At 38.1% G+C, this 27,510-nt stretch overlaps 1 protein-coding gene across 2 annotated transcripts in view; it reads left to right on the plus strand.

Moving 5' to 3' along the window:
* Positions 1-27,510, plus strand: part of RPTOR (regulatory associated protein of MTOR complex 1) — a 395,406-nt gene that overhangs the window by 323,694 nt on the left and 44,202 nt on the right. For both annotated transcript variants that reach the window (XM_015815086.1, XM_015815094.1), the window contains 5 exons: positions 496-606; positions 19,728-19,833; positions 21,847-21,961; positions 22,281-22,405; positions 24,603-24,707. In XM_015815086.1, the coding sequence (XP_015670572.1) occupies positions 496-606; positions 19,728-19,833; positions 21,847-21,961; positions 22,281-22,405; positions 24,603-24,707 (562 nt within the window). The remainder of the gene's footprint in view (positions 1-495; positions 607-19,727; positions 19,834-21,846; positions 21,962-22,280; positions 22,406-24,602; positions 24,708-27,510) is intronic.

The following is a 27,510-nucleotide window of genomic DNA, read 5'->3' on the forward strand; positions in this document are numbered from 1 at the left end:
AACATGTTGACCATCAAAGTGGATTTTTTTCCTTTATTCTTTTCATCAAAGGGTTAAGGGAATTCTGAATTTCTCAACTGGCACTGATAGGAGTTGCACCTATAGACAATTCTTTATTTTTTTAAAATATATAACACTAAGGAAGACATGTGTCTATGGAGATTCTCAATCATCCAGGTTATGGTTGTTCCAAAGGTGTTATTTCCAAAAGGAAACTGGACTTTCTTTGTTTTTTCTATGAAAACGTTTCACTTCTCATCCAAGAAACGTCTTTAGTTCTGACGTCCAGTTGCCTTTTGGAAAAAAACACCTTTGGGATGATATGAAAGTCACAAATTCTATCTGTAACCTTATCTGGCAATCTTCGTGTATCATGAACAGTATTTTTATTAGTACGGCAATTAATGATACATTGAATTTATCTGAGAAGGAGACCATGTAGATTCCGTAACTAAAGCACATATATTTCTCTTCCTTCATTTTTCTCCGTAATAGATAACTGATGATGCTGATGATGCTGTGGGCCCCAAAAATTTCATGACAGCAGCAATGCAGACAGGGTTTTGTGATTGGAGTGCTAAGTATTTTGCCCAGCCGGTAATGAAGGTACAGTCAAATTTTCTTTTCATGAATCTTTTCTAAAAACAAAAAACCATACAAATGCACAATCCATAAAAAAACAATTTGCACACAAATACACATTTACACACAGAGAAGCACACACACAGTAGGTTTGTGTGTGTGTAAATGTGTGTACATACACATACACACACGTATATACAAGACTGTTTATAATGCAATGAAAACAAAACTGAGTAACTAACTTAAGGCAGCTTAAGCGTGATCATCACCTAGATGATCAGCTGAATAAAAAGGTGTTTACAGCCTCCTTGAAGGCCTGGGAATTGGGAACATTCCTTCTCTTGGAGAGTAGGATATTTGAAAGGGCAAGGAGAGCCACCGAGGAGCCACATTGTTGAATCCCCACCTCTTCACCTCCTCTGTGATGGGAACCTTCCACCTTCCTTTCCTCAGAGTCAGCAAAGCAAAGATTAGCCAAACCTGGGCAGGATAGACAGACTTCCTGATGTTTAGGGACTCAGCCATATAGGACTTTAAAGGTGACAACCATCACTCTGCATAGGGCTTAGAAGCAAACCAATTAGTAACGCAATAACATTAGCATAGGTTTTATATTATTCAGTCTGCTAATTCTGATTAAAAGACAGACTACAATATTTGAAACCAGTAGAAGCATCTGAATAAATATTTCAGTGGAGAATAAGTTTAGGATTAGGGTTAGCTTCTTTGAAATCCATGCTAAAAACAAGTGTTATAAAAACCAGATTCAGTTTTTATAGATAGCACTATTTTTTCCTTCATATTGCTTTTACCATTTTGGCTTGGAACCATTTTTTAGGGAAATATTTAGGTGGGCATTAGGGTTAAAGTTAGGCTTCCTTGAAGTCTCTTAATAATGTGATCAGGTAAGATTTTTATGGATAATGGTAGTTTTTGGTTCATAAGAGACTCATAGGAGGATTTTTTCATGAAAATCTTTAGAGGGGTATTGCAGTAAGAGAGAGAGAGAGAGAGAGAGAGAGAGCAACTTCTAGCTAATTCAAACTTACTATATAAATCTTGTGTTCTGATATTGTAACTTCTGTAGGAATATTCAGAATATTTTTATATTACCTCTACTGTTTTGATATCCAGAGAGAATGAAGAAGTATTATGTGAATGTCCTTTTCTCAAATATGAAAGTATCGTTCATATGGTAGCTAAATTTTGCATTGCCAAAGAAACAGTGCAACAGTTGATGCAGGTGTGAACACTGTTGTTTCTCCTTTTCAGTTAGGATTTTGTGTAATTTGTTGACCATTGATCGAAACAAAATATTTTTTTTACTACGCACAGGCAAACAAAATTTACTGTAAAATAGACTCATTAGGGAGATGCAACAAAACCCTGCTCTGAGATGTAATGTACCTATATGATAACCTTTTTTACCATAATTGCTTCTTTTAAAAAATATATGGTGAATTACTTCTGCAGATGGAAGCTGTAGTTGAACAGCCAGAACTGCCACTAGCTGGGCAGAAAGCAAATCAAAGTCCAGTTATAATTCCCTAGATGATAGGCAATAAATTGGCAATAGTTTCTGGCCTCCAAATTCCAATGATAGGAATAACTAGAAGATTCTTGTCACACTAAATTGAATTGCTGAAAGAAAACTCTTGAGGGAAATCCAAGAATAGATTTTTGAGTGAATTGTACTCATAAGAGGTTCATGAGCTGAACTCAGAGACTTTGTGCTTTATGGATAGATCCTTCCTGACTGAGCTGCTGATTTGCGCCTGTATTTGTTTGATGGCTTCATGGTTTGGGTAGAAAACCATTTGAATCTAACAGGATTGAACCTGCTATCTTAGTTTGTTGCACGCTGTGGGAGCAATTTTCTCCAATACTACTACTAATAATAATAATAGTAAAGTTGGAAGGGACCTTGGAGGTCATCTAGTCCAACCCCCTGCTCAGGCAGGAAACTCTATACCATTTCGGACAAATGGCTGTCCAGTCTCTTCTTAAAAACTTCCAGTGTTGGAGCATTCACCACTTCTGGAGGCAGGTTGTTCCACTGGTTAATTGTTCTAACTGTCAAGAAGTTTCTCCTTAGTTCTAGGTTGCTTCTCTCCTTGCTTAGTTTCCACCCGTTGCTTCTTGTCCTGCCTTCAGGCGCCTTGGAAAATAGCTTGACTCCCTCTTCTTTATGGCAGCCCCTGAGATATTAGAACACTGCTATCATGTCCCCCCTCGTCCTTCTCTTCATTAAACTAGACATACACAATTCCAGCAGCCGTTCCTTATATGCTTTAGCCTAATCATCTTTGTTGCTCTTCTCTGTACTCTTTCTAGAGTCTCAACGTCTTTTTTACTATCTAATGAGGAACCATTATTTGGAGAAGATTTATAGAATGAATAAAAACTCTTGATAAAGAGCCCAAACTATTGCCTGCAAGTCATCCAGTGTGCTGTGTTTAGATTTTTAAAAATGTGTTTTCCAATCACAGAGATTTCTTGCATTACTGTTATTTTGCCTGTTTCCAGCTGTAAAAAACATGTATAATGGTAACCTATCTCACTGGAGTATGAATAAGAGATGAGTTGTATCCAATGGTGGGATTCAAATATGTGAACAACTGGTTCTCTGTGTGGATGCTGCTTCCGGAAGCCCGTTCTGGGCCTGGGCAACAAAAAATTAGCTATCGGTTCTGCTGAACTGGTGCGAACTGGCTGAATCCCACCATTGGTTGTATCCCAAACAGTGCTATGTAAATTATGTATAATAATAAAACCAAAATTATCACAATGGTTTGGGAAAAATGGTTTCTAAGCAGCTGGCTGCACATTTTGTGTAAACAGCTGTATTTTCTATATCTTTGCTAATTACTACAGAGAATTGTGTTCAAAGAAAATCCTGCTCCCTCCTCTCTCATCTTGCTTTAGTATTATGTATATATATATTTTATGGCCACCCAACTCATACTGTACTCTGGGAAGTGTACAAAAGATAAATTCATCTTCCCCACTATGAAGCTGAGCTAAATTCATGGTACTGATGTTATATCTAATGTCATAAATAGGACAATTTTATATCTTGCTCTTTATTAATTTTTCTCATTAATCCTATCTCATATATAATGGAATAAGATAGCTAGAAAAAACGAATGGCTGCATGTAGATTAGACTAAGTGTAAATATTTTATACAAATACAGCCTAGTTTTTAGCTTATATGCTATGAATTTGTCTGTTGTGCAAAGCCGTGTGTAAACTCCTAGTAAGAAAACAATGTTTATTTTTAAGCCATACTCTTATGCTACCTGAGAATGTTGTGGTGATTAACATTCTACCTCTTTGTTGTCCCAGATGAACTTCAGAACAAATAATTAAAATGCTTGACATTACATGAAAATATATCATAATGAATAGAACCCTGGCAGAATGAAGAGAATCCATGGGATTCTGTGGTTCCCATACAAACATTGTAGAAAAAAAAAAGACATAGAACAACTCTGTCACACTGGATATTGAGAAAAATTAAATTGTGGTAGATAATAATACTAGGCCTAAGGCATAATTTAATTCTAGCAAAATATTATCCTACTAGCAAAAGTCTGATCTTCATATGAGAAAATAATCCAGCAGTTTTAATCAAGTTTAGTGAATCATTGTAATAATAGTTGACTCAGATTACACATATTTTGACAGTCGTGTTGTGGTCACAAGTAAAGTTTCTGTAATAATGCCATGGTTATGCATGGATGGATATTAAGAAGTATAACCTGGTAGCCAGGATAGGATCAGAAGTGTAATTTTATTCTTGGTATGAATAACAAGCAAAGAGTGCTAAGCCTAAGAGTTAAAATGCTTGCTGGAATGAAAACCAAACCATAGCACTTGTATGAAAATAAAAATTTGGTGTTAGATAATATTTGAAAAAAATCTCAAAATAAACTGTCTCCATGGAAATCTACAGTGTGAGTTAATGGAATATTTATATAGTTCTAGTTACACATTCCAAAATGTGTATCAGGATGCAAACAAGGATCTTCTCTATGAACATGGGTTCATGTAATGAGATTTTCTCTGCTCTCCTTTTTTGCAACTCCTTCCAAAATCTGTTCAAATATCCACACATGATAGGATTAGAGAGACAAAATAGCTTAGAGCAGTGGTGGCGAACCTATGGACGCATGGCAGAGGCGGCACTCAGAGCCCTCTCGGTAGGCACACGGTCCATGCCCCAGAGATGGCAACCGTCTGTCTTCAACCAGCTGCCCGCTAACTTGCCGAGGTCCCACGGGGCTGGATGCATCCCAGCATGGCTGGTTTCCCTCCCCCTCGTCCCATCCCTCCTGGCCTCGCATGCTCTCCTTTTCCTGAACATGACCCACTGCATCGCCTCCTCAGCTGTCGGCCAGCCATCCAGCTCAGAGGTAGCTTCTCTGAACTGCTGGCGGCGGGCTGCGGAGCCCCAGAATGCACCGGTCGAAGGGCTGGCAGGCTGTGGCTGCTGACGGACACTGTCAGCCCCCATGCGCTCGCTGGCCTCTTGTACGGGGGCCGATGGTGTCAGGCAGCAACTGCCACGGCCCCTGCCTCGCCTTGCCCTGCCTCGCCTTGCCTCGCCTCACCCCGCAGAATGAGCCTCCTGCCCACCGCCCCACCTACCAGAGACCACCTGGATCTCCCCCAACCCTGCCCGGCCCTCACAGGCATCCCTCCACACGAGCAACATCGAGGTGACCACACCCACCTTGGCCACACCCACCCAGTCTGCCATGACCACCACAGCCACGCCCACCCAGTGGGCCATGTCCACTTGGCACCCGGTGATAAATAAGTGGGTTTGGGGTTGCAGTTTGGGCACTCGGTTTCTAAAAGGTTCACCATCACTGGCTTAGAGAATGAACATGAGGGGGATATGGGAATTTATAGAAAAGAACATGAACTTAGATAAATGTTGGAAATACTTGATCCATAACTCTGTAGAATGTGTGTGCCAATTTTTTCTGCTGCACAGAGTAATTTTTACTGACTTTCTTGCTACAGGTGATAAGATAATGTAGGAAATCTGTTAAGGATATTTATTTATTTCATAAATTTATATGGCTGCCTATTTCATATAGAGGTAGTCATTGTATAGTGATCACGAGTGGTACTGGTTACTCCATACTTAAAGCGCTTGCTGAGTGAGACCATGACTGTTACTTCAGCTTTCTTTGGCTTTCCAGATGTATACAAGTGCAAGGATTGGTCATAAAGTTACTTTTTCATCACTGTTGTAACTATGAATGGTCACGAAACAAGTCAGTCACTACGCAGAAGTTACCTGTACATGACTCAGCGGCTAACAGCTAAAAAAGCAGAATAGAAACCTAATAAAAAAAACCAAGTTTAAACAAGTTTAAAATCAACTAAAATAATAGGAAATAACATAGCAGCTGAGAAATTCAGTTAACACAACCAAGACCATATTATCAGGGCCCCAGATGTGATTGCAAAGCCAAGTTTTCAATGCCTTGCAATATCAGTAAGGTCAGGACACCTCCGATCTCCGAGGGATCGATATTCCAGAGGGCAAGTGCCAGAGCTCTCTTCTTGGGCCCCATCAGATGGCCATGGTTTGGATTCAATCTTGGAAAGAGTACGCTGGAGTATGACTGTAGAAGCCATATTCAACTATTTAAAGCAGTTGCATCTTTTTTGGGGAATGGCTGCCACTGCAACAAATAATAGGTTGCATATTCCTCATTTGATAAAAGGCTGATCAGCATAAGTGGATTTCTGTCTCGGGCTTATCATTTGATTCATTTATTTTTATTCCAGGGTGCTCCTTTGCTGTTGGGCATTGCCCCTTTTGGGGTTTATATCGCCATTTGGAGATAAACTCTCTGCCCCATCCCCTACAGCTTTTTAGGCAATGACCATATTTCAGAAGGTCATTTGTGAGAGAAGTCTTCTGTAAAATAAAATAAAGACCTCTCAGCGGTCTGTCTATGCCTGCCTATTATTTTTAGGAAGACTAAACCTTATCTTGCTGTTCTATTGATGATCACAGCAGTCCTTTATTTTCAGTTAATAGAAATGATGTAGTTTGCATTTGATGCTACAACATATATTACAGAGGCAAATTTTGCCAGAGAGGGACAAGGAAACAAAGACTAAGCGTCAATGAGTACGAAGCACTGGAGTGTATAATTATTACATGAAGAAACAATTGTGACTCTAGAGCACAGGTGTCAAACTCACCGCGTCATGTGACGTGTCACGACGTATCGCTACTTTTTTTGCATTGCTGGAGCTGGGGTAGGCGTGGCCTCCGTATGATGCAACCGACCCGTGGGCCGGCAGTTTGACACCCCTGCTCTAGAGGGCATTTGGCTCATAATGACACAATCTGCAGTATTTTAAAAAGTATTTTAATTTTAATAGTATTTTTAATAATGACTTTTATATATTTATAATAATTATTTTTATATTTGTTTTGTTGGTTGTTGTATGCTGTCTCACGTTTTGGTGAGATAGGAAGCCATGTAAGTGTGATAAATGAATAAATAAATTTGCCAACTTAGTTTTCCCTTTTTAATATTAATCACCAAAGCAGTGGCTTAAGTAGTAAATAGTTGGTACTTCATCCACCACAAAACATAATTTTCTCCTAAGGCTCATAGCTACTGTATGTCCCAAGTGAAATATTTGGAAATTTTAGTAATTTGGGATGTTTGCAAGCTTTAAGCAGTTGGGATCCTTGCAAATCTTTTGGACAAACTGAGGTTTCTATTTGTTTCCGCATCCAAAGAATAATATCTTAAAAAATTTCAAAGAAAAACAAATAGGATAATAATGGTTATTTTAACATTTGAACTGGGTAATATATAAATTACCAATGGTAATTAAAAGCATTTATCTGCTTTCTGAAAATAGCTTTTCATCAGAGTGGTACTTTATTAATCTATTAAATCACTCCAGACTCCTAATCAAAATGCATGCTTTTGTGCACTTAGTCTGTATGTGCTTTATGTGAGTACTTGAGTTCTTAACAGAACAGGGATTTAAACATATCTGCAGTGCTTTAAATTCCTTAAATTACAATATTGTAAAATAGAGAGGTTTTTCCAGTAGTATAATGTAGAGAAGAAAAAGTAAGCCTGTAAGTTTATCTACTTAGAATATGGAACTGTTTGCACAAATACCCCAACAGACATCTGCTTAAAGTGATTTTAAGTGAATTTCCTTCCCAGCAGTTTCCACTGCCACTTTTCAAAATAACCAGAGTTGTTTAATGTCTTTATTTTAACTTCTGTTCTCTTTTTGGTCCTATGCTAAACTGTTGTGATCTTGGCTGCATTTGCTGAAACCAAGAAATGTTAATATGTTTGGATATTAGTCTTTCTGCTGTTCCTTGCTCTGATATGAAATTATGCTGGTATTCCTTCTATCCTCATTCCCATGATTTTGTTTAAATCTTTGTCAGTCTTTCCTGTTTTTGTAATCTTCCTTCTTCTTTTCTAATTCAATACCTTTTTTTAAAAAAAAATCATTTTTTCTTGATTTTTTTTCTTTTTAGATTAAAATCACAGGCTCTGGTGTGCTCTTGTATGTTTCACTTGATTGAAAAACAATACTTGTATATGAGAAATTGATAATTCCCCAAATACATAAAAGGCTATATTTAGTGTTGTCTAATCAATAACCAATATTTCAGGTTATTTTGGTCTGTTCTTTAACATTTAAAAAGAGAACCACAACTACAGAGATAACTTTTGGGACTCAGTTCTCCCACATCTCCTGAACCTCATTTTGTTATTTTGCCTCCTGTCCACATTCTTTTGTCAAATGTCTCTTTTTCAGAAAGCAGTGCACTAATGATGTTTCTTTTATACTCTTCTTTATGTATCATGAGTGAGGCGTGATGGCTTAGTGGTTAAAAACACACTGACCTTGTCAGCTGGTAACAAATAGAAACCTCAGTTTGTCCAAAAGATTTGCAGGGATTCCCAACTGTTTAAAGCTTGCAGACATCCCAAATTACTAACATTTCCAAATATTTCACTGGGGTATGGGAAATCTTTATCTTTTCTTTATCATGATTGTGTGTCTGCAGTTGTGCCTGGTGTCACGTGGCAACCTTTGAATGAGTCCCTCAGATCTGCTGATGACCTAGGAAGCCTCTTTTTGGAGCAGGAGCTTCATCCTGAGATTGTTGTAACTGAGGGAGGTGAATGAAAAGAGGCATTGCCAAGGCTGTACCTCACAACTCCGTATTTTGCTTTCTGGCTAATCAGAGGCATGGGGTCTACTTCAGCTGCAGCATATCAGCCACTTGATTGGCCAAAGGGAGGAATCAGAATCTTCTTCAGACAAGTCAGATTGACAGACAGACAGATAGGATGAAAGGTATCCAAAGGAAATGCTTTAAGCATGGCTGCTTCCTTGTGACCCAGCTTGTACTTTCATATGAATGAATGAAGCCAACTCCAAGCCTTGCCTGACTTCCTTTAAACTCAGAAGTTAAGCAGGATCAAGCCTGATTAGTATTTGGCTATCAGGAAATCCCAAAACTGTTGGTTAGACTAGATCTTTGAAATAGCATTCCCCCCCCCCCCAGAGATGATAGCAAATGACTTCCATGGGCTGCCAGCAAAGCTATAGGGCCATGCCTACATGGTCACCAGGAGTTGCTTGACTCTGGAGCCTAGTTTCTTTTTAAAAAAAGGTACAACAGATATTGCATAGACCAGGATGTCATCAGAAATGGCACATTCTTTTATAATGTTGTATAAAATAGTTTAAAATGTATCCCAGCTTAATACTGAATCTATGAAATAAAGTCTGTGTTGTGAGATTGAATTTGGGTCGGTCACTGGGATCAGAGATTTACTCTTCTGAATTTTTGGACTTGGAAGAATAAATCTCTGGTCCCCGTGACCGACCCAAATTCAATCTCACATCATTATCCTGGGACACATATATTTGCCTTCATTTGTGAAAGTCTATTGTTTGGCAACCCAGGAGGAAATTTACCATATGCTGTCCTTTTCAGCTATGCTGTTTTTTATATAACTGTATGAATTTGCATGCATGAAATCCACATTCTTTTAATCCATATTGTTCTATCTCTCTCCTGCAAATGCACACTTTATTAAGAAATAAAGACTTTTTCTGCCTTCTGGAAATTTTTAATTAATTGCATTAACACAATCTTGAAATGTAAGTTAAATATCAGTAGAAAAGAGAAGTGTTTTAGGTTGTTTTGTGCCAGCTGTGTGGTAACAAATATAGCAGTCGAAAAAGTGTTGAAGGATAGGAAGGCATTGGATCTTTGTCAAGGTTTTCTTTTTCTGCATTGGGACTGATAATATTGTAAATCATCAGCTTGATTCAGAAATCAATCAAGGGCCATGATATATTGACTGCCAAATCAAACTTTTTATCAGAAGAAAGAAATTCATCCTTTTTGCTGGGTAGACTTGTAATTTATACTTGCAGACATGCTCATTAAATCAAACCTGTCTTCACCACCACCACCTCCAGAGTTCTGAAAATACTTAAAATTGAACTTAGAATTACATAAGCTGTTGTTCAGCTCTAAGAACAGACTCCAAGATCTGTTGTTCGAAAATTAGACAAAGTGTGACGGGAAATATACTCTTACGTAAATGTAGAGAAACATACTTAAAGCATCCATAAACATGTCTGACGGGTCCTTGGTGCTCTCTGAGCTAGTAGCACTGATGATATTACCTAGTTTGGTTAATGAACCATCTGCAAGTAAGCTCAGAGAGCACCAAGGACCCCTCATTTCAACCCTGAGCTACGAATATTCTCCTTTATTAATAAACATGTTTATTCTTTAACATTGTGATGGTTGTGGCCAAAAGAAATTCTAAGAGGAGAGCTGCATAACACTTTGGATTTGAAGGCAGGAAGATCCTTTGCACTACATAGCACAATGTAGTAGCAGAATCCACACAGTGAATCATTGGAGGTCACAAACTTCCTTTCCCAGAAATCTTTGACTTTGTGTAGCTGCTTAGGAGTTAGTGCAGTCACCATCTGCCTTCCAAGGCATCTTCTCCTCTAACCCCAGAATGGATATAGACAGAGGTTCCACAGCCTGAGGGCGTTACTAGGAAGTAGGAGAAAAAGAAGTTGATAAAAATGAATTGAATTCTGTATGCCATTTCCTGGCTCTGTAGCACTCAGGCATGTGACTAGGGAAATCATACATACCCCTTTGAAAATCAGCTCAACCTCGCAGGGGATAATTAGTTCAGAGTTATCAGTGTTATAAACCCAGGAAAGAAATTGTGTGAGTCTGTGTATGTACAGGGGAAAAAATGAGAGCATAAATATTTCTTTCAACTGAAGTCTTGTGGTAAAACATAATCGGTGTTGGAGAAATTAAATATACAATGCTGCTAAAAACCTTGTAGAAATAATACACAGGGGGGAAAAAGACTGAGCCAAGTTAAAAGAAGCTTTTGGATTATGTCCAAGTCACAATCAGTGGACTTACAAAGAAAAAATAAGCCTCAAAAGCAATAAGATCTTAATTACTATACACTTTCCAAGTTTAAAAAAATACTTCTTATGTCCAATATTTTTAGCTAAATCTGTTCCTTATTCCTTAGGGAGAAACTGATCACTGCAGCAGTTACTTCCATGGATGCTCCAATTTATTGTAGATTTTCCCCCCCTTTTATCAAAGGCTCAGAAGAACAAAGTTGTTTCTCTTCTTTCCCACCTCAGTACCCAGCTTCTGACTTGAACTTAATTTTGGAGGGTTGTATAGTTTTTGTATTTGCTTTGTGTTGTTCTTTAATCTCATACTGTTCTCACCTCCTTTGGGGATATATGTAGTTACGCTTTCTTTGGCTATCTTAATGTATGCTTTAAGCTTTGTTTAAAATGTGTTTCATGTATTGCAAACACGTCGTTTCATTTTTGTGGGGTTCTTCTTTTTCTTTTTTTACTGTTCTCTTGAAATGCATTGGGATTTTTAGAATAATAAAAAATGTTTCCCCTCCCCCTCCCCCTAATTCTTTCCTTTCCACATAGCTGATTGGAATCTTTCCTCTTGTTGCTCCTTGGCTGGAAACTAACAAAACCTCTTTTCTCTCCAGCTGAAAAAAAGGGAATTGATGTAATCTTGTTGTGCAGGTATAGTTATTCCCAGCCATGCTGCAGGCTGAAGACAATGAAGGTACAGGAAAGATTGTGAGGAGGCTAGAAAAGCCAGGGCAGAAATATGAGACATAAACAGCCGAAAGATTAGAGGGGAGGCCCTTCATAGTTGATTTCCTAAATGGCAACTCAGTCCAGGTGGCAAGAATCAGAACCACAGAATCCCAGGGCTGGAAGAGACCTTGGAGGTGACCTTAAATCATAGGTAGGCAACCTTGGCTCTTTTATGACTCGTGAACTTCAACTCCCAGAATTCCTGAGCCAGAATTGAAGTCCACGAGTCATAAAAGAGCCAAGGTTGCCTACCCCTGCCTTAAACCATCCCATAAAAATGGTTATCCAATCTTTTCACCTTCCACTTTAATAAATGAGTATGGGAAATTCCTGTTGCAGTTTCCAAAAAAATTCAATACTGGTAGCAGTGTTAAAGACTGAAATCTTTGTATTTCCTGCTTCTTCGATCATGCCCAGTTTTGAGAGGGGGTGGGGCTTGTTAGTATGGTAGCCTGCCCGTTCACTACAACTTGTCTGCATATCTCCCTTGGGTTGTGCAATTCCAGGAAAAGATGTATTTGGCTTATGCACACACCCCAGAACATTTCAAAGCATGTTTTTGCCTCCAGTTCGAAACACTTGCATTGCTGCAATCGGGAATATGAAGTGTTAAGGAAAAAGGCTTTTGAAGAAACAGATTTGACACTGGGAATCAGTACAGTGATTCCTATAAAGTGATTTGTTGCTGCAACTGATAAATCTACTGCCTGTCACTATTTCCTCAACCTTCTCTGATTGTTTTCATCTTGATATGGGTAAAGAGCAGAACAGCTTCATTAGCTTTTACATGAGACAGCTCGGTTGATGTCTTTTTCTGAATTGTAATTGGTTTCTTTCTGAATAGAGCCCAAAAAGTATTAGAAATCGGCAGCATATCATAATCCTAATGATTTAACACTATTCCAAACACCCACACACTTCTGGGAAACCCACATAGGAGAGAATAGAACAAAAGCTTATATTTCATTTATCACAGACAGGCTTTTTTAAAAGGAAGGAAGGAAGGAAACATAGGCGAGGCAAATGTAGCATGAGGGAAGTCCTACTGGCAGACCCACAGCCCATCAAGCCCAGCACCTTACATTCTGCAGGGTAGGTCATGTCTCTTGAGAAGCTGACAAAAGGGCACAAAGGCAGTTGGCCTCTTCCAACAATTGATGTAGGTGAGTTAGAACTCTGCTTAGCCATCTGCACTAAGCCAGATGGTCCTCTGTCATGTCATTTAAGCCAGTACCGTCTCACCGTACCTCAGCACAATGAACACCAGTGAGCACCATTTGCTAATTTTCTCTTAAATCACCTGCCTGAGTTTTACTGGATGGCCCTCAGTTCCAGTATAATAGGAGAGGAAGAAACATTTGTCTCTCTCCACATTTCTTTATTTGCTTTGTAAATCTCTACTCTGCTATCACTTTAATCATCAGGTTTCTTCCCTCCAACTAAAGAGTCCCAAATATTTGAATCTTTATCACAAAAGAAATATTTCTGCATCATGGAACTGGCCAGATTATTCATTTTTGCCTTTGAAGATTAGACTGGATTAGATTAGATAAAATTGGCCATTGCTTGGGTGCTTAGATTGGCAGAGCCTGCTTCTTTTGTCAAGCTGATCTCTTGAACATCTGAACTGAAGCTAAATGTGTTCAGCCTACCTGGAGGGCATCAGACTGCAGATGGCAGTGAAGACCAACAATTCACTCTCTAAAAAACATTTGCCACCTTCAAGGCATATAGATTTCCTTTTGTTTGTGTATGTATAGTTTGACTCTCGTTTTTCAGATCACCTCCACTTGCCCTTCACTTAATCCCAGTTTTGCAAAGCTGAGCTGAACTTCACAGCTGGAGAAGATATCCCCACCCAGAAGTATATTACTGTTTGAGGCTGTACTCTTGTTTCATTGCTAGCTTGTTTCATGAGGGTGCAGTTGCAATAGTCTACTTTCCTCTCCCAACCTCTAGATTTGTTAACTGGCCTCAGCCCACTCATTTGTCCTTCTTTGGTGACTTGATCTATTTTTTCTTCCATCCTTTCATTTCTTCCTTGGCTTTTGCCTTTTAAAACACTTCCAGCCTTCTCTGTCCTTCCTTTTTCCTTCTGGGTCATATTTAATATCTTCTCTAATTTTCTAGCTGCTCAAGCTCAGTTTTTAAGTGTTATTTGTTTACTGTCCTCTAACTCTGTCCACAATCACCTTTTCCTTGTCAACATGTTTTTTTTCCCCATGAGTGTTGCTCTGCTTCTGTATCCCTCATTTCTTGCTGGCCTTCTCTGATTGCAGCTTAGACCCATTTACTTTCTTGATACCGCCTTTTCATAGCTTCTTCTAATACCTTACTGTAAAATGAGCTATTCATTAAAGTGTAATGTTTCTCTACTCGAATATGTTTAGATGCATTTGAACTTGAGATTGGTTATTTCCATGAGGCTGTTTGTCATTCCCCATGTAATAAGCCTTAGATTGTTGCCAAAAAAAAAAATCCCCTGGAGAAAAATTTTTAAAAAATCAGTTATCTAGCAAAGTAATTTCTGTTATGATTTGTTTGAATAGGATGGGCTGCCTAAGAAGCAATTTGCATAGTAATATGATTGGACTTGGATTGATTATATTTTTACTGGGTAGGTTGAGTCCATGTGGTATGAGTTTGACGATTATCCTCGATTACGTAGAATTGTAGAGAAAAAAAATCTTCAAGGTCGTTTGTTCAAATTCTTTGCTTAATCTGAAATCTGTAATTCAGGATTTTTGACAGATGGCTGTCCAGCCTGGACCACATTCAAATATCTTAAATTATTAAAATGTTTCCACTAATATTTAACCCACATTTGCTTTCCTGACCTTTGAAGCAACAGAGAGCAGTTATTTTTCTATTTAATACGCCTTGAATGGACTAGGTGCTGATGACCAATCCAAATTATTTCGTTTAAAGTCCTCTGTGAGATACAGTACTTTTTTTAAAACAACGTTAAAAAGAAACCACTTCTGATTTTTTTTATTAACAACAAAATCAAATCTGTCTGGGTGCCATATCGGTTTCTAAGTTACACTGGCTTTCTTTTCAGCAAAATGTTCATCATGTCATGAATGATAATTTCAGAAGGGATGGGCATGAAAGCAGAAGAGCTTAACATGAATATTTGTCTGTGAAAATAGCAAGCCTAATTAGAATAATCAAAGACAGTGTTCTCTTATCTACTTCATTAAAAATTATTATTTCATTAAAATGTGTATTTTCATGCAAACAATGCAGCTGCATATTTCTTTTCAGAACATTTCCAAATCCTAGATCAGAACCAGCTTTGATGGTGCTGATAAAAGCCATGAGCTTTGCATATTTGATGCTCTGGGTCAATAGCAATAGCTGTTGATGACTGAGTGATGGATTTGGGTTGAGTTTAATTTTAATTTATTTTTTAAAAATAGTTGTAAACTACTGTCGTTGCAAAATGCAGGCGGTTTTAAGAACTGAAAGAGGGATTCTTTCAGCTAAAACAGAAATTGGTTGCAGTTGGAAAGCTACCTGATTAAGCTATCCCTTAATCAGTAGGACCATCATTTATAAAAACTAGCTTTAATAAGCAAGTTAGTGTGGCAGATCTCTACGACAAGTGGTTTCAAGCAAATTCTATCATAAGAAAGAGTACCAAGTTTACAGATCAAAGAGACCTGGGTAGCTTCTCTTGCCAGAAGCTTTTTCTTTTTCAGCTGATGGCTTTTCCTTATTTCATCTCCAGATTTAGAGAGTTTTTGCTGACGTTTTTAAACATTAACATTAAAAGTAGATTTGTGTTTATTATCTGGTGTTCACTGAATTTTAAGTAGGCAAGTTGGCTATGTAGCATCAAGCAGAATTGGGCGCATACAAAAGAATTTCTCCCTCCCCGATAAGAGTTTCTAATTGAAATAATGGCAATAGGAAATATTCCAGTGAGGCCACATATGGCAGCAGTTTTGTCAGTCATGCAATGGTGGTAACCAAACCAGAACCATTCAGAGTCACATCATTTACTGAATTTCTGTAGCCGCCCAACTCAACCAAGTGATTCTGGGTGGCTTACAATTCTAAAATTCTAAAGGAATGTAAATAGGTTAAACATTGAAATACTAAAAACATCCACAAAATACATAAGTACAAACAGAAGCTGTGATGATAAATCAATTAATAGTAAAGCCAAATAACACACTCACACACTCAAAGCCCCAGGCGCAGGTACATAGCCAGGATTTTAAAGCCTTTCAAAAAGCCAACAGGGTTGGAGTTGGTGAAATCTCCAAGGGGAGAAGGTTCCATAAGGCAGGGGCTACAGCTGTGAAAGCCCGTCTTCTAATTCCCGCCAGTCAACACCAGCTGACAGGATCTGTAGCATACGCAATCTGTTTAGTTGGATTTGACAAGTAGAAAATCTTGGGAAAAGATCCAAAGGGACATAGAGCTGTAAACGTGAGTGAAAATATCACTCTTGTTTGAACCAGACAGGGGACTGCTATAACTTCTCTCTAAATTCCTTCCTTCAGTTTTAGAATGACTCTATGGAGGCTGAACTATCACATATAATTTCATATTATAATCAGCTTTTTTCCATTAAATTAAAAAGACCACTTAAAAAAGGACAGTAGAGTGTAAAGATAAGTCACAAAGCAAATCATGTTGCAAAACCTTATGCTTTAATATGTGAATTGTGCATGAAAAATTCTTTTAAAAAAGAATATAATCAATACCGCACCAATAATGTTATAAGACAGCATAGAAGAAGATTGCTCTCCACCTCACCGATCCTCTGAGGATAGAAGCATTGCCTGTGCAATGTGCTATGATAGCTGCCTAGGATTAGAACTTGAGGAACTTGACCTAGCATAAAAATCCTGCAATATGTCAACGATATGGCATGGAAAGGTAGCTGGCAGAAGCAAAGTGAATCCTGCATACAAACAACTGAAAACCGAATTTCTTTTCCTTGTAAACCTGAATCCCAGATACAGTATCTGATTCTTTCTTTAAAGGGCTCTAAAAACAATGTCCTAGCAAGTTCAGGACGTCAATTTGTTTATTTTATTTTACCGATTTATATCCTGTCTTCATTATTTTTTGCAAATAACTCAAGGCAGTGAACCTATCCAACACACTTTCCTCCCCCTATTTCCCCTACAACAACAACCCTGTGAGATCAATTGGGCTGAGAGAAAGTGACTGGCCCAATGTCACCCAGTTGGCTTTCATAGCTAAGGCGGTACTAGAACTCACTTTCTCCCAGATTCTAGCCTAGTACCTTAACCACTAGATCAAACAGATTTTCTTCAGGTTCTTTTCCACATAGATTGAAATTTGTCTTCTGAAATTAAAGGGCCTAAATCAGCTTACATGTAGATAAATTTCAGCCAAAGATTGAGGAAATGTAGCACCATATTTGATACACATTAGAGCAGTGTTTCCCAACCTTGGTCAATTGAAGATGTGTGAACTTCAACTCCCAGAATTCCCCAGCCAGCAAATTCTGGGAGTTGAAGTTCACACATCTTCAAGTGGTCAAGGTTGGGAAACACTGCATTAGAGCAAGGGTCACCCAACCCCCAGGCCACGAATCACTAGCAGCCTGCGGCCTGTTTGGAATCCGGCCACCGAAGCAGCAGGTAAGCACATGAAGCTTCATTTGCACATGGTGTGGAATTTAGGTTGAGCACACAAAACCATTTCCTCTGCCGCCAAAACAGCCAAAGCCACTGCCCGTCTGGGAATCAAAAAGGTTGGGGACCCCTGCCTTTGAGAACTACAAAAACAAAACATATGAGAACACACTTCATGTCCTTTGTAAGAGCAAATTTGGATTCTGCACCACAGCTAGAAAACCAGATTTGTTTCATGACATGTATGGCACCAGCCGCATCTTAGCCTAGCATAGAAAAAATATATATAGTAACAACCACACTTCTCTAAGGCCCTTCAATTTGGAGGCAACTTTCCCCTGGCATTGTTTGGAAGACTACCACCAAAAAGTTAAAGCGGTTCACATTTTTAATTAAATTCCCTTCTAATTGTGACCTGTAGGATTTTTCCATCACAGAGAGGGCAGCTGTGTCATCTCTGTACAAAAAGAAAAAGTAAAAAAAAACAAAACGATTGATATTTGTTAATTGGGTAATTAATTGGTTTATGTTTAATTATTATATTTTATGAAGCATTCTGATTATTGTTAGTTACCTTGAAGCAGCCGACTAGCAAAGGGGACGTCATCCACCAGCTTCTATAAGACTGTTTTGTGAAGAAAGCTTGTTCATTCAGGGAAAGGGAATTTTTCATTTTCCTTCTCCCCAGAATGTTTTAATCCTATCAGGATTTGAGAACAATATTTTATTTTATTTGTGCAAGTAGGCCTCAAACCATCTTTTGCTTTTAGCCTGCTGATTCTACTAGCTGTGGTTTTAAAGTAGACAATGTAACTCTTGTTTTTTTCAAACTATTGTATTTCCAGTTGTGCGAAAAGAAACCCCAGAATTCCCCCTATGGGATTATCTGCAATCATCAGCTACATCTTCTGCATTTATGTTTCCCTGAGACATGCTTCACGGTCTCATGTATTCGAAAAGAATAATGTAAACATCCCATTTTTTTCTTTTAAATGGAAGAAAGCTTTAGAGACCGACGTTAAAATGGTTCGGTGCCTTTGTCGATTTATGCAAGCAGCCACTAGAATCAAACAGATCTGCTATAATAAGTCATTTATATAAGCTTCCTCAATTTACATGGCTCTTTAAAATAACAGAAGGCTCTCTCTCTTCATATGAGAACTTACAGCCAGAAAGAGACATACTACAAGGCTTAGACCTTATTAAGCTGAAGCTTTTAAAATATTGGTTGATGAATCACATGATTTACAAATCCTGGGCTTAAAATGTGCATTTTTAAAGAACTGTTCCCTACTGAGAAGATTCTAATTCTGACATTATTAGTGGATAGGGTCTGCATTCGTGCAATGCATCTTTTTTTTTTTCTTTATACTGCCTGGCTTTATCTTCCATGCAGTTTCAAAAGGAAAATGTCACTTTCCTTAGGCTCCATGAAAATAATTACCTGTGAAAGTAATGTATAATAATTTAGATTAATTGATTAAAAAGCATAGCATAGGCTTTGATTAGCCTGGAACTAACCATTTATAACATTAGACTCCAAAGGTGACGCATGTTTAAGTGTACAAAACCATCTGCCTGTTATTGCTCTTAGTCAAGCCAAACTGAAGAATCTGCAGAAATAAAGAAGAAAGTGAATATATTTGTTTGTTAGCTTTATAGCAGATCTCACCTTTATTTTGTATGACAGACAGCATATAATGTACCAATCTCCTATTTCCTTCCAACAACCCTGTGGGGTGGGTGGTGCTGAGGAAGAGTGACTGATCCAACGTCACCCAGCTGGCTTTCATTTTTAAGGGACAAGCTACCTAGTCCAGCAACCTAGCCAGTACACCTGGGGAGCGTGGTGGCTTACATAGGATGCTGGGTTGGAGGTTAGCAAGCCCATGTTGGAGATGTGGGTGCTGTTGCGTGGCGGGGTAAGCTCCCATCATTCACTCCAGTTCCTTGATGGGGACATGAATCCTTTGAACCTGGAAGCACCTTAGGTGCCTCTGACATGAACGGGGCAGGGGACCAGTATACTAAACTGCCTCAGAAATTAAACTGGAGTGACACTCACACATATACAGCTATTTATTTTTATTTATTTGTTAAACTTATTTGCCACCTCTTGCCGTGGGTCTACTCTAGGCAGCTTACAATAATAAAAAAGAAAGAAAATGAAAGGAATGTAAAATAATACAACACTAAAATAAACAATGAAAAAGAGCACAACGAAAATATATACCAAGTCTCTGCCTTTGTTTTCTTTTGTAATTGTCCTGCTCGCATGTCTTTTCATAATTTCTTGATAGATTCCCGAAGAGCATGATTTGGAGAGCCAGATCCGGAAAGAGAGGGAGTGGAGATTTCTGCGCAATGCTAGAGTCCGAAAGCAAGCGCAGAAAATTATCCAAAAAGGTGATTTCCCCCTTTCTTGCTTTTTCTGATTCCCAAAAGAAAAAAAAATGACATTTTCCCCCCTATGTGTATGTGCTCCATCCTGCTTCAACAATGCACCCTTGAGCCTCAATACTAATCATTGATCTTTGTTGCCAACCTGCTAATCTGATTATGTGCTCCCCAGACATCTGGCATACTATTCTATGAAGATAAAGTAGAAGTTACATCTCAATTACAAGAAAGGATGTTGCCAGCTAAATGGCAATTTTTCCCACTGCTGCTAAATGGCAGAATTAAAGAATGATAACGTCCCTAATGCTTTCAAGGTTTTCTGTAGTTTCTTATGTATTGGCATTCTTTATAGATTTTTTTCCCTGACTGTGCCTTTGGATTCAAGTCTATTCTGTGTTTTACTGAAAATTCACCTGGCTTATTTATAACTCTTTATGTATTTGCAAATTATTGTTAACTGAGATTGAGTTCTTTGCATCTTGCTGATGTGGCCCCTAAAATTGCATAGCAATGGTTAGATGTGACATTTGAAAAACAATGAGAATTATTATATATTATGTAATAATTAGAATAGTGAGTCAGAGGGAGTGAATATGTGTTGCTCACCTACATTTTCAGCACGACACAAGATGGTTTTTACCAGGAATGAGAGAGAGTGGGTGCTTTCCCATCTTGAGTTATCAGCTGGAGAAATATTAGTGCAAAATATTAATCTTCTGAGAGAGATGATCTGTCTCTTACATGTAGCTCAGTTCTTTTGTAACTGAAGTGAGTTCATTTACCTTTATTGATTTGAGGATATTTTTTTTAGAGGTAGGGTCTTTCTACCATGCTTACTGTATGCACCCCCTTTTTTTTTCCTGTACCTAAGGGTTTCTCACGGCAAAAACTTGCTTTTGTATGAGTCGGTCATAATCCTTAAGACCTTTTATCCTTTTGTTTTTATTTTTTAATGGAACAGTTTTCAACCGTTTAGTAATGTGTTTATGACACCCATCTATTTATTTTGCCTGATACACAAAATGGTCTATTAATCAATTTATGCAGAGCTTTAAGCTCTAGATTTCTCAGGTAAGGAGTTGCAAGCAATAAAAGAAATCTGGCTGTCCTCTTTCAGTCAGTCAGGAAATACACATATGCTAAAGTACATCAGATGTACGATTGCTGGGTCATGGTTTCCTTTTTTGACTAGATGAAGATAAATTAATAAACATTAGTGGCCAAAATTGTGGAAACCTTTTGGGAAAAGTGTACAGTAGAAATGCCATCTTTGGTTAAGTTTCCACCAATTTTTCTTCTAATTTCTTTATAACTATAGCCTTGTTCACTTAATAATACTACTTTACATCGCTTTCTGGGCAAGCAGTCAACTCTTTGCACCATTACTTTAATTTTATTACGTTTTACAAGTCACTAAATGAAAGAACATCAAAAAAACCAACCAACTTGATAGCGATCACATAACGCACTGACAAATGTCCTCCTCTCAACTTCAGTACATGACATCAATAACTGAAACCTAATGTGATCTGATTGGCTCATTGCCAAAACAAGATGACACCTAATTGGCTCTCTAAACACTCATGCTCATTGGCTACAATCAGATGAAGGAAAGCTACCTGATATCAACCTAAGCAAGTTGTGTTTCCTTTTTCTGGTTATTTGGCTATAATGTTTCATAGAATACAGTACAGATAATTGAACAAACTTTGTTGCATTACATTCTTGATCAAATTATCTTTCCATTGATATATAATTTTATGGTACTACTCCCCCCAAAAGTAGTGTTATTAGCTATCAAACTTCAAAAATACACTTTTCCCAAAAGGTTTCCACAATTTTGGCCACTACTGTATCTGGAGGAAAATGGAAGGGCTGTGTAATTTTTCCGTTTAATTTGAAGAGTTTTCTTATGCTATAGATATTTAGATATTTTTTTGTAAAACAGTAAGCAATGCCCAATCAGTTTAGTGAACTATAAGAGATTGATGCTAATATTCTTTCTGAAATACTTTTTAGGTATTTCAAGACTAGATGATCAAATCTTTCTGAACAGGAACCCCGGAATGCCTTCCGTAGTCAAGTTTCATCCATTCACCCCATGCATAGCAGTGGCTGACAAAGATAGCATCTGGTAAAATACTGATTTTAAAGTCAATATCATCTTATCCGATCTGGTGCCTTCTTCTTGCTCCTGAGGGAAGGCCTGATAAAACTGTCATCTCGGTTGAGTATAGATTTTCTACACAGAGTTTCAAATTTATTATTCTTCCTGCAAAAGCTGAAAGTACAAGTAATCAAAAAATATTAAGCACTTGGGGGGGAGGAGCAAGCTATTTGATTTGGAGCCATTTTATAGAATGATATCCTGGATACCTAAAACCAGGTTGATTAATGGATTCCACTATATTTTATTTAACTTGTTCTTACTTTTTTTTCCCTTCTTTGCCCAGTTTTTGGGATTGGGAAAAAGGGGAAAAGTTGGACTATTTTCACAATGGAAACCCACGTTACACTAGGATCACTGCCATGGAATATCTGAATGGACAAGACTGTTCTCTACTCCTGACTGCTACAGGTTGGTATATTATTTTTATGAAAAAGCAGATAATACAACTAAGAAACATCAGAAGTTTTTCTGCCTTGCCATCTTACTGATTCATTCAGTCTTAGACACAATATCTCTCTGTTTATTTGTTTCCACGCATTCTGCTAGCCAACTTTTGAGTCATCCCCCGGGCTGTTATCACACAGCAGACCATGATAATCATATAAAAATGATCCTATGAGTAGTTTATTATTTTCTTCACCCATCCTCATTTCTTCTCAAGTATGTAAAACATGTTGAAAGTAGGCGGGAAATGTTCTATATTAGATTATCCTCCATAATCATTCTCCTGACAGTAATTGCACGAATTAACACCATGTCATATCTTTGCCTCACACTTTCTGTTGGTATGGCTGTTCCAGAACATTCCCCCTCTGGGACTAATGTGCATTATCTGAAGCTTAAGAGCCACATCCACTCCTTGGGTGCAGCTCTTGAAGACCAACAAAAGTTGTGGGTTTTTTTTACCAAATTGTAATTTTTAATATGGAAGAAGGGAGTAATTATTAAATATGTGGCTAGAAAGTAATTCTTTTAATTATATTTAATTATAATCTAAATCAAAAAATAGCCTTCCTGCTACTTTTTACAATGCAATCCTTGACAAATTATTCAAAGACCAGATGGGGCATCCATACTAGAAGATGTTGTACAAGACTTCAGGGCAGGTTAGCAATGGAAATAAGCTTTTCTAGTTTTAAAGAAAAATATCTCCAGGAATATTACATTATATAGCAATTTACTTCACCTTAAAGTCCCCAAAGAGAATTATTATTATGAACATATTATTTATAGGGTAGATATTACCTAAGCGTATCCTTCTCATAGCCCTTATTTGTATTAGGAGCATGATTACATGTATAAGCAAGGCACAGGTATTCCTATGATTGCTGTGGGGACTTGGGTATATAAATGAAAGAGATTTGCCAGTCCTAGAAAATAGATTGTATTCAGTTAAGGGGAAATTGTATTTTTTTAAAAGTTATCCATTTAAAGATTTGAAATTGAATTTTTTTTTAAATTATTAAGCACCTAGTGTTTAGTTCTTCATCTTCAATGCAGACAATCTTCATCTTTCTTTAGACAATCATCTAAGAATGTTTCCAATAGGGGTGAAGATACTATGGGTAGTTCCAAGTGTGCTGTATGAAGAGCCTAGATCAGTGGTGGCAAACCTATGGCATGGGTGCCAGAGGCGGCACTCAGAGCCCTCTCTGTGGGCACACGTGCCGTCGCCCCAGTCCTAGGCCTTCAGCTGGGTTTTATAAAACCTTTTTGCTTTAGGCCTCCGCCACCGTGTATATAAAAAAAAGGTTCAATCAATCAGTCAATTTCAACTTCTCGTGGGGAAAAAAAATATCTTGCAAAGTTGGAATTGATTGAACTTTTTAGTCCCGCCCAGTCTGCTGTTACCACCGCAGCCACGCCCACCCAATGGGCCACACCCACCTAATGGGCCACACCCACCCACCACCCGACGATGCATAAGTGGGTTTTGGGTTGCAGTTTGGGCACTCGGTCTCTACAAGGTTCGCCATCACTGGCCTAGATCAGGGTTCTTCAAACTTGGCCTTTTTATGACTTATAGACTTCAACTCCCAGAATTCATCAGCCAGGCATGGCTGAGGAATTCTGGGAGTTGAGGTCCACAAGTCATAAAAGGGCCAAGTTTGAAGAACCCTGGCCTAGATGTTGATTTTTATCACAGGGGTTCCTGCTAGCATTATGCTGTTCTTGGAAAGAAGCACAGCCACTTCTGGATCCAGAGCCCTTCCATCCCTCTTAAATATACTTTTTGGTAACTGATCTTACCTCCATATATGTCCAAAACATATAGCTCTTCCAGGCTAAAAAGCCCAGTAGACCTCCTTCTTCCCCTGTGCTAATAGGCACCATCAGCCAGCCATATATTCACCCCTTCATTCCCTCCCCTGTTTTCATTGGCTTCTTCTGCCCAAGTCTATATCTAAGATGATTAAAAGTTTATATAGAGATTAACTCTAAAGCTTTTGAAAATGGTATGTCTCTTTTATTTAGATTCACTTACTCTAACCTAAATTAAAATGTTCTGTACTAGGATAAGATTGTTTGCTATATGTCCCAAAGCCACTCTTTTTTATATTGCTTTGTATGTTCTTTTTGTGTGTGTGTGTGTCTTGTCTTCAAGATGATGGTGCTATAAGGGTGTGGAAGAACTTTGCTGACCTGGAGAAGAATCCAGAGATGGTAACAGCCTGGCAGGGTTTGTCAGATATGCTACCAACAACACGTGGTAAGTATGACCATAACACTCTTTTCTGAATGTGAAATATAACAATAATTAGTCTTGGTCTGAAGCGAGGCTGGGTAACCTGGAGCTGTCTTCTTTGCTTCTGCTTTCAGTAATATCTTGTAATTAGACTTTTGGCTACCATCGACTGACGTGTTAAGAGATTTCTTCCTAGCCATAGTTTCAGAAAATTATAAACATAGGCCTAAAGACGCTACTTGTGGGATAGATAGAGAGGCATTTTTTAGTAAAGTGAATCAGGACTAAAGTTGTGTTCCCACCTCCTGAACTATACTGGATTTCTTATCAGTGGAGGTCAGGCCTAACTTTTTGCTTCTTGAGAAAGAGTCATAGAGAGCTGCACTGAGCACTGCCCTTCTTGAACTTCTCACAGCAGTTGGTTATCTCCTTCTAATTTGGGGTTTATCCAGAACCTCACCTCTTGCTGCTGTTCTGTTTATTTGCTGATTCTTCCTTGACCCAGCTTTGCATGTTTCCCATATCACTTTGCTTAGCCCGCTTTGACTTCAGCACATACAGCACCGCTTCAGTTCTTTCCTACCATATGTGGGGGGAAAGGGAAGGAGAGGAAAATAGGAAACATTACAATCTGGGTCTTCTATAAGTAGCATAAATGGTCCCGGCACAGTACGGGCTCTGGCAAAGCAAGAAACTTGTCACTATGCATACTTGGCGGAGGCAAGTTAAGTAACACACACACAAACAGAAAAACCTCTCTCAAATATTTTAATAGAAAGGTGTTTGCTCTGCTCCCAAGACATGAGGATTCATTAAAGCACTGACAGTTCCTATTTCTGAGCTGATACATCTCTGCCCTAAGAACTGAGAACTGCATCTCTGAAAATCTCCTGTTGCTATACTGCTACTTTGCTAACCTCTTAACATATTTGCGCTAACACAACCAGTAATCAGTAATGATTTGACATGTCAGCATAAAACATCTACGCCCTTTGAACTTTATGGTTTGAACACTTACAGAAGTAACATCTACATATTTTTCTTTAATGTCACCTTCCCTCACACTGCCCTGCTTTTCCTGCATAATGTGAGTCAAGCTATTGATAGAAATCCACAGGAAATATCTCACTTAGATCTAAAAAACACTAACAACCTATTCTTGGCTTTTTCCATAAAAATCCTGAATTGCTCAGACAATCGGAAAGCAGAGGTCCATTTGCAGTAAATCCAGCTTTCTATAACATGCCTCTCCATGTTTGCAGAACGTGGAGTCCTAAAGGGCACATTTTAGGCATCTGGCAAAAATCCTCCATTTAAAAGGCCATTTGTCAGCAGCCAAGCAAAGATTGCATTGTGCATTGCATTGTAAATAGAAGCGTACTAGGCTCACATCTTGCTGATCTTTTAGCATCCTCCCATCTCTGAAATAATCATTAAATAAATAATAAGATGTATCTTGTCTAAGGCATCTATATAATGCCCACGCATTCAGTTACTGTACATTTCAATTAATTTTATTAGCAGTGTTTGACACTGCCAAAAGAACAGTTCCTGGAAATTCAGTTTATTCTTGTGCAGCTTATTTAAAAATTCAAACTGAGTGATAAAAGGCAATCACCAAATCATTAAAAAAATATACAGTTAAAATGCAGGAGGAAGTGATTAAGTTAATTGCCTGGGTCACTCTTAAATAGAAAGACTAATCTCAGCATAGTACAAATTCGTCTAGTGATACAGACAGACAGACAGACACACACACACAAGCCTTCAATAGCTTAGAACATCCTGGCTATAAGTTTATAAAAGATAAAGTCCCATGTATCTGGAGGGTACAAAACAGGAAGCTACTACCGATATAAGACATGTTGTTTTGCTCTAGAAGAGTTAAGATGTAATAGATATTGATTCTGCAATATTTAAAATTGATAGTCTAGTCCCATAATAATATGCAAATCCTGTTCATCATTATTTTAATACATTGAAAAGTGTGAAATCTTACATGAAGAAATACTATCTTCTGAGACATCAGAAATACTGTTTTTAGTTTATGTAATTCCTTTAAGAAGGTGCAGATACTGTAATTGTAAGGGGCAATATGAAGTATACTGTTTGTACTATAATGTTTTCAGTTCTGATGTTAGTAGCCAATTAGCTAAATAAAATCAGAATTTGAGCTATCTTTTGGATACCAGTTCTGACAGAAAGAGACATTTTCAGAAATTGGCTTAAAATATTAACAACCACTTAAAGAGTTCCTTATGCTTATAAGTTACTGCATTAAAAAATAGTCCAAGGCCAAAGGGAAATCATTCCTTTGATACAGTTCAGTAAATATGCATAAGCAGATGTTATTTTAATCCTGGGGCTCCAGCATAAAGATTGGGGGCCAATGCAGTTAAATTCAGTACTATCCTTGGACTTTCCTTGTGTCTGCTTCTGCAATTCATTAATAAGAGACAAGAAAATACTGACCAGATGACAAATTGTATATTGTGACACCATCATATCACAAAGCATTCTAGCTTCATTCCAGAGAAAATGGACACATATTATATGGAGTTAAGGGTAATGAAAACAAACCAACCTGCCAGCATTAAATATAGCCATGAAACCAATAAGTGGCAATAGACCTAACTTTATTTTATCAACCGTTACTTCCTCAAGAATTTGCTCCCCAAAATAAAAACACTGAAGCCCCTGATAATCTAGGGTAAAGAAGTTCTTATTTTCCCTTGACCATCTCATTTTCCCTAGCACCAGTTAAGCATCACATAATAATAACATGGTTTATCGTGTCTGATTCCCCCCTTTCCCCAATTCATAACTT

This window comes from Protobothrops mucrosquamatus, unplaced genomic scaffold (assembly GCF_001527695.2).
Source record: "Protobothrops mucrosquamatus isolate PMUCROS unplaced genomic scaffold, P.Mucros_1.0 scaffold_99, whole genome shotgun sequence".
NCBI lineage: Eukaryota > Metazoa > Chordata > Lepidosauria > Squamata > Viperidae > Protobothrops > Protobothrops mucrosquamatus.